Raw genomic sequence first — 8529 nt, 5'->3', positions numbered from 1 at the left:
CGAAAGAGTTGCCCAGTTTGGTCAGTGACAGGTGGGTCGAGCCGGGGAAGGGGGAGACAAGCCACTAAATAAGATTATTATCGTCCGGAAAAGATGACACGCCCACCCTAATCAGTTATGGCTTGCTAGGCCCCCCTACTGGCTTATCTCGTAACACCATGAGTGTCCTCGGACAGTAATGTGCTTTTAGTTCCAGCGTTTTTGGTCACAGGTGATTGTCTATGGTGACAGTCAGCAGACTCAGGAATGCCCTAATGAAGAACTATCTGTTGAGGCAGGTGTAATGGGAGTATACCAATGCTGTATACCAATGGGATCCGCTTGGTATACTGAGTGACAAGTGTCCTCCTCTCTCCCCACACCGTGTTGTGGTGGGGGAGGCCGCCCCCCACAACAGGATAGTCTGGACTATCCTGCAAGAGGTAGTCCTTCACCACCTGGACTATCCTGCAAGAGGTAGTCCTTGAAGAACAGTCACCACCACACCAGCTCCTCCTGTCGCCCCTGACACCAACAGCTCGGTGTCGTTCTCGGAACTACTGAGGCTTCCTGACACCAGCTACTGTAAGTCGAATCGAAGTTACCATCGACAAACTCATAAGAAAAAGCAATCGCTAAATTTGACAATTAAAAACTCAAACCCACACACACTTGGAAATAAAGAAAGTGATAAGTTTAAGTCCCTCTGCCTGTTTTTGAGGCACTACTGTGACATATTATCTACTTCGAAAATGGTTTTATGTTAATCGATAAAATTAAAGTGGGGAGCCCAGGACAGTGTATAAGTGAACCACTTACACAAGTACTTACGAAATCTGTACATCGCAACGTCCCAGTCAACGTCATTATTGTTATAAACAGCCTCTTGGTACATCGGAGCTCATGAACTGCTCATTAAATGTAAACCAAGCTGCTAAAGTTTGAGAAAAGATGTAAAGGTTTCGTATGCAGCTCTATAAATACTTGCTGAATCCAGGGGCCATGTATCTTAATATTTTAATAACAACATTGGAGTACAAAACACATCAACCTTCAGAAGAAATGTTAGTATCAAGGACATTAAAATCACGAAGAGTGATGAATCAGTTTTATATATTAAAATATAAATACAATCATTGAATACAACAGTTTACAGAAGGGATTGTATCGAGCAAGACACAAGTGTCTCACGTGTTGTCTCGAGTCACAACTTTCACTGCTAGGTTTCTGTTCACTGAAACATGTCTTGTGATTGGCTTGTATCTCTAAGCAGTTGCAGAACAACACCAAAAACAATTCACAGTATAATTACCTGAGTGCAGTTACAGGATGAGAGCTACGGTCGTGAGGTCCCAGTGGTAGACACACGCGTGCTTCACAAAATTTCCGACTTCTTAACTCATGTTAATCCTCATGAGTATGTCGGGAGGATTTTTGTCTATGTCGTGCCACGTCTGGACCACATCTTTCAAAGGAACCTGTAGAGGAAGTGAACAGATCGACACTGGGATGTAACTATCTATTTGCTTGAAGAAGACAGGTTTGATGAGGTTAGCAACACATACGTGCTTGTTTTCCAACCCGACGAGGAGTTTCTTCACCTCCTTGTGGTCCAGGCGACTGACGCTCAGGATCCTGTAACGTGAACTGAGGCCAGAGATAAAATCCACTGCTCGTGTCACCAGAGAACCCGGCAGGTGAGGCAGAGTAAGCGAGACATTCAGGGATGTGCTGCCTTGAAGCGTTAACCCGCCTAGGGCACTGTCTATGAACTTCAAGATGCCGAACGACCCGTCTAAAGAAGAGCAAGGGGTGGTATATTTGCGGAGGTCATACACTAAGTCCAGGGCTTGTAAGCGTCTCAGCTTGTGTGTGACGGAGCACAGAGCATCAACAGTGTGATCATCTGTGACTCTGAGAGACAAATGTTTCATCCAGGAGGCGTGCGTCAGGCTTGAGATGCTGGAGCTGCTCAGGTGCCCCATAAAAGATACCATCGAGCACTTGGTTGTACCGTCGCACAGGAGACTTAAGTACTCGTCAGATGAATCTTTCAAGCCACAGCTTCCGTAATGCCAGCGGATAAAAAGGCGCACCTTTACTCTCCTCTCGGCAACTAATAAGAGAAGTACAGGAAGATCGAGCAGCTCCTTCGGGTCTCCCATGATGTTGAGGACTAACTCCTTGGGAGTCACAAGACGCAAGAGAGCCCACGCAGCCTTCAGATCCCCATCCGTAACATTCCATAAATTCATGTCGACTCTGCGAGCCACCTCCCTTACCAGATCTTCTTCGTAATGGCAACTATGTAAGACTTGGAACCATTTAATCGGGTCCCCTTCTTCATTCAGCGACAGAAACAGCAAGTTACCTAGACACGCGGCCGGAATATTTGCTGTGAAGTATTTAAGAGCGCGCATCTCCAACAACTGCAGCAATACTGCGTGATACTTGTTAATATTCGAGTCGTCATGGGCGGTGTTCTGAGTCGAGTACCTTCCGGAAACTAAGTTAATAAGTTTTCGAATCAGTTGCAGAAGTTTCTTGTATAATTCCTTACTTTTCATACGAGAAAAGATCCATCCAAAGCTCAGTTTAGATACAGTTATCATAAACAAGATTAGAAAATCGTTGAATATATCGAAGATGCCAAGATATTGGTTAATATATCTATCAGACTCCCGGATGTGTGCGTCAAAAATGTCGTTCATTTCAGCCTGGGGATCCCGGGCTTGTGAACACGTGGAGGTCACGTGAAGAGCCGCGTAGAAACACTGCTCAGAATAGTGTAGATACTTGTAATAATCTTTACCTTTAGAACCCGGATGATATGTAAGGAAAGTGGAGAGACAGGGAGATTCTCTCACGTCACGGCATTCTTCCTTTAATTGCTTCAGATCTCGAGGGTCAAGTCTCAAAACAGGAGCATCTTTCACAGAGTTGAAGGCCACCTTACAGAAACACCTGAACCATTTTTCAATTAACTCTTGTGCATCGTGATCAGCCGGCGCTGCTGTTGCTCGAAGTTTATCAACAAGCTGTTTAATTAGTGTATCCTTAATATTCATATACAGCTTAATTAGGGAACTTTCAGGTTGAAACTCAATGTTTTCGCACCACAGTCTGGCCATCAGCAGGAGCTTCAGAGGGTTCTTCAACTCTACAAGAACTAGTCCTCTTAAACTTGCCATGTGTTCTATGAAGGTGGAAATTGATCTCTTACTTCCCTTGCTGGCGAGTTCAGATTCCTTTCTCTTCAGGAACTCTTCTTTCTCACCACTATCAAGACCAAGCAGTGAGGCTCTCAGAAGCCTGTCGGTGCGGACGACGTCGGCTGTGAGCCCTGCACTAAGCTCCGGTCTGGAGGTTATGAGAACAGTGTGTAGCGGCTGCTGGTTATCTCTAAGAGATAACTTGTTGAAGAGCTCCTCCAGGAGAGCTCTTGCTTCCTGCGTCGCCTCGTCCCATCCGTCCACTAACCAGAGCACCGTCAGCCTCGTCATGATCCGCGTCAGGGCGCCGGAATCACAGGCAAGTGTGGCTAAGGGCAAAATCTTGGAGGAGAGGAGGTAGTTGAGGTCGCGGGTGTTGACACTGCCGCAGTGGAAGGTGATGACCAGCTGGTACTGGTCCAGGTTCACCAACGTCGTCGTCGAAGACAGCCACGAGGTCATCACATACCTGCAAGGAATGCACTATGCAAATATTTAACAATGCTGATGCAAGTGACCTGCTGCAATTGATAACTATAAAATAATCAAATAATTGGTTATATAACTACTTCTTCGAACAAAGAGTGAGTAATATATTCCATATTTCCCCAATAACCTTGTATATAGACTACAGGTCACAATAACGTGGCTCAAAATTACAGACCCAACCCACTCATCTGCAAATAAATGAAGTGACGACGTTTTGGTCCGTCCTGGACCGAAACGTCGCCACTCCCTTTATTTTCAGATGACGTAGGTTGGATCCTGTAGTTCACTTGAAGTTCTAGTAACACATGCACTTCCGACTTGACCATGATAAGGGAACCATGCTGTGGGCTCGAACCCGCGTCCCTGGACCCCTCAGACACACGTGCTACCATCTGGAATGTGGTACCGGATGGTATATAACAAGTTTGGTAGTACTTTCGGTTCAGATACTTTTTAGCGCATCATAGTTCAGTCGGTAGTGCGTGTGCCTGGGAAGTCGAGGGACGCTGGTTCGATTCATATGCCCATAATAAGTATATAATTTTATATACTCAATTACTGCCTTTAAATTGCTACAAGAAAAATTACCTCTTTAATAAACAACATTTATACAAGTAAATACTTGTCAATATAACAATGTTATTAACCAGAAGGGAAATCAATATATTAGATTTAACATCAATAACAATACGGAGCCGCCTTAGTGGGATCATACAGTCAATGCAGTCACCGTTCACAGTCAGGTTACAACGGTTTGTTGACTCTCATCAATATGTGGTCGCTGGTGGCGGGTCGTTGTGTGTGTGTGTGGCCGACGTAGATCAAGCCTTCGTAGGCACACTTTACTGTATCTGGCCCAGCCACTGTACCAGGTCAGGGAGTGAGCGGTGTGGCAGTCCGCGCGCCCCGTCCTCACGGGTACAAGCTTCGCCCGACCCCCCCATCCCATCCTTAGGCTACCGGTTAGGAATCTATCAACATTAGGCTTATATTACAAAATTCACTACTTTTAATCAAATAAAATTTTTATTTTTTTTCAATAAACGATTTACATTAAGTAATTGTGAGAGAATTAATCCATATATCTGGAAGGCCTGAATATCTCAAATGAATAGACAATGTATATGAATTCTCACTTTATTATTATTCAGGTGTTTGTTGGCTTTGTTATGCATTTAATTTATTACAAGATTTACAATGGATTTTGAAAAAATACCCATTGCAGTTAGAGAATTTTTATTCAAAGAATTTTTTTTATATCAAAATTCGTAACTGCCACAATGTTACAAAATTTAAGTGACTTAAGAATGTCTAAAATGTTCACTCGACGGTCAAACTAGTTTATTTTTTAATTGTTTTATTATGTTAAGTTTTAAAACTGAAGTACTAAAAGTACTTTCATACTTTTCATTTAATGTAAAAGTACTTTTAAACTAAATACATTTAAAGTACTTTTAATATACCTTTTAATGTAATTTTTAAAGGTACAATACAAGTTTTGGGATATTTAACAATTAATATACTCTACGTTTGTTTTCATCACTGATTTTCTCTGGACAAAATATAGTCTTTAAGCTCTGGAGAGCATCGATTAAAACTGTGTTAAATCTCTCTGTCGACTGAGTTAAACTATCAATATAAACTGGTTATGTTCTATTTACGCAGAAGTTCACGGGCTCACCATAGTCCGTGCTACTTGGAACTTTTTGTTCCAGCTAGCGAATCTTTAACAACAACAACAACACAGAAGTTTTAATTATTTTAGAATATATAAATTCACATCTATTTACGGTAAACAAATATTTGTTAAGTTTCCTTTGGTGAACTTGATAGAAGAACTTGATAATTTAATTCAGATAAAAACATGCCAAGATTCATTTGTTTCCCCATAAGCATAATACATTGCTAACGTATATTACCTATGGCATCATGGTTTATACACAGAGAGGTGTATATCCCTCTTCTCGGCGTATATACACTGAGAGTTGATATTAGTCGTGGACTATGTTCTGGAGAAGACAGCACTTCCGTACTGTTATGGAAACCTATTCATAACTTTCTGGTCAACTGAAACAACATTTTGAACTTACTGGCAGAGTGAAGTCTTGCCCGCACCGGTTTCTCCCGCCACAATTATCACCTTAGGCTTGGAGCCATCTTTACAAATTTGGCCTAGCAGATCCTTGAGAGGGATCTCTGAAGGGTTATGATTCTTCTGGATCTCCAATGCGAGGCGCACCTTCACGTATTCGGACGCAACGGACTTGAAACTATGCGCATATTTCTCCAGATCCTGTAGACTTAAGTCCAGAAACTGGCTGTCGTTGATACCAGACTCCGAGTGTCGTTCATCCTCAAGTTCTTTCTCCATTGTCTTTACTGCTGTGTCCACATCCCTCTGTTTCACACTTCCTTTTTTGCCGGCCAGTTCGAGTATCCTAGTGTAGAGAGCCCTCAAGTCCGTCATATAGGCGTTCAGCTTGCTATCAGACACTTTGATAAACGTTTCGGGGCTACCTGGGTGTGATAGGTTATTGCGTTCACTTTTGAGCTTGTGTAATGATTGTTCCAGACTCATGTCCTTTGCCGATATTGGCTTTGTGTACCAGGCTTCGTCTTTCGAGGCCAGTCCACAAGTCCTCTGTACCACCTTATAGAGCAGCTTAATGTCCATGCTCTGAATATGTCCATTTTTTATGGCTTCTATTTCGAGGCCTTCAAAGCCAGTCAGTTTCTTAGTTTGAGTCTCCAGATACTGGAATAAGGGGGTGGCGCCGCCCTGGTACAGCCAGAGGTAGACTTTGTAGATGATGTGCTGACCTATGGTCATGACGAACCTCACCTTCCTGGCGTAGTTTAGTCGGTTGTCCCCAGATGGCTCTGTAGAGGACGACATCTTCGCTCACCTCAGACGAAGGTAGAAGAGAACGTGAATATCCCAGTCTCTGCCACAGCTGTTTAGGGCAGACTCTACCACAGCACTGTTGACATCTGTTCCCAGCACATCACTGTTGACATCTGTTCCCAGCACAGCACTGTTGACATCTGTTCCCAGCACATCACTGTTCACATCTGTTCCCAGCACATCACTGTTTACATCTGTTCCCAGCACATCTCTGTTTACATCTGTTCCCAGCACATCACTGTTTACATCTGTTCCCAGCACATCACTGTTTACATCTGTTCCCAGCACATCTCTGTTCACAACTGTTCCCAGCACATCACTTTACATCTGTTCCCAGCACATCTCTGTTCACATCTGTTCCCATCACATCAATTTACATCTGTTCCCAGCACATCTCTGTTCACATCTGTTCCCATCACATCACTTTACATCTGTTCCCAGCACATCTCTGTTCACATCTGTTCCCATCACATCACTGTTTACATCTGTTCCCAGCACATCTCTGTTCACATCTGTTCCCAGCACATCTCTGTTCACATCTGTTCCCAGCACATCTCTGTTCACATCTGTTCCCAGCACATCTCTGTTCACATCTGTTCCCAGCACATCACTATTCACATCTGTTCCCAGCACATCTCTGTTCACATCTGTTCCCAGCACATCTCTGTTCACATCTGTTCCCAGCACATCACCATTCACATAACTGTTAACTCGCAGCTCCTTCAGCTTATTTGAAAAGTCTTGTGGCCAGTAATTTTACAAATTCACAGGAGGGTTCGCGAGGCTACAGCACCACCCCCTTGTAGTGTCAGGAAATGACTAACAGGCTATCTTGTTCCTACAGTGTTGCCGTTCACTCCGTTATCTCGCACGTGTTCAAATAAGTCTGGTCTAAGGTCGGATCGAAGTGTGCAGCCCTCTACGTCATCGCTATTCCATTAACCAATTTACCCTAACCCAATCTAACGTAACCTAATTAACCCAATCGAACCTAACCCGACTGAATCTGACTTAGCTTAATCTAACCTAAGGAAAATATAAATTTGTGTAGTTTATATAGTATGGGCAGAAGGTATGTGACATCATTAGGACGTCATAATCTTAATGTCGTTTCAAGTTTTAGATCCTACTGGTGTTAAGTGGTTTATGTTTTATAGAAAACGTGATAAAGAGAAGTTAGACTCTTGCAGTCTGGCTTCAGATTGTACTTGGCTTTGAGTATCCGCCAATACATGTATTGGCGGATACTCAAAGTATGATGAATATGTATACCTACTTATATATATATATATATATATATATATATATATATATATATATATATATATATATTGTCTAGGAACAAAAATCCTTCATAGTACTAATACAGTGTTGGGACTTGGGCATAAATGGAACTTGGGTAAGGCAATTATAACCAAAAATAATTATTAATTATGGGTAAGTAGTTTAGTGACTTCTTATGGCGGCCATAAGGAGTGTGTGAGCGGTGATGGGAAGGCCACACACATGCCGACAGTCGGTCCAGGAACTGTACTCCAGTATTCACTTACCTAACCAAGTGATTAGCTAGTTACATAGTTCACAAATCAGCAGCGTGATTAGTTCTAGATTAACTAACGTAAAGGTTACAGTCTGATAATGAGCCAAGAACGGAACCCCAAGTGTTTCCATAGCCTAACCAACTTACTTTTGTAGTGTACTACGCAATATTATTTTAATGAAATATATGAGAAAGTTACAAGTGAGATAAATTATATATCTGAAACGTTCTTCATATTAATTACTTTATGTAATTCACATTTTATATTAAGTACACTTCACTGAATCATGTTCTCAAATGTAATATTTATAAAACAAAAATATTACAGTTATTATTATTATTATTATTTTAATGGAGCAAGACTATGAGATACGCAGGAGACTTGCAGATAGTGAAGCTTGCAA

At 42.3% G+C, this 8529-nt stretch overlaps 1 protein-coding gene across 2 annotated transcripts; it reads right to left on the bottom strand.

Annotated features, from left to right (window-relative positions):
- Positions 1–1073: 1073 nt before the first annotated feature.
- LOC123763550 (uncharacterized) lies at positions 1074–7416 on the bottom strand. 2 transcript variants are annotated; one of them, XM_069304614.1, is made up of 3 exons: positions 6959–7416; positions 5771–6690; positions 1074–3660 (listed from the first exon to the last, which is right to left on the bottom strand). In XM_069304614.1, exons 2-3 carry the CDS (start codon positions 6574–6576, stop codon positions 1374–1376), a joined length of 3093 nt encoding a protein of 1030 aa, XP_069160715.1. In that variant the 5' UTR covers positions 6577–6690; positions 6959–7416; the 3' UTR covers positions 1074–1373. The 2 variants fall into 2 exon arrangements, with proteins under 2 accessions (XP_069160715.1, XP_069160714.1); XM_069304613.1 differs by having other exon boundaries at positions 5771–7166; positions 7204–7416.
- Positions 7417–8529: the final 1113 nt, after the last annotated feature.

Source organism: Procambarus clarkii, chromosome 52 (genome assembly GCF_040958095.1).
Source record: "Procambarus clarkii isolate CNS0578487 chromosome 52, FALCON_Pclarkii_2.0, whole genome shotgun sequence".
Classification (NCBI taxonomy): Eukaryota; Metazoa; Arthropoda; class Malacostraca; order Decapoda; family Cambaridae; genus Procambarus; species Procambarus clarkii.
The sequence above is the reverse complement of the archived record's forward strand: the minus strand, read 5'-3'. Positions and strand labels throughout refer to the sequence as shown.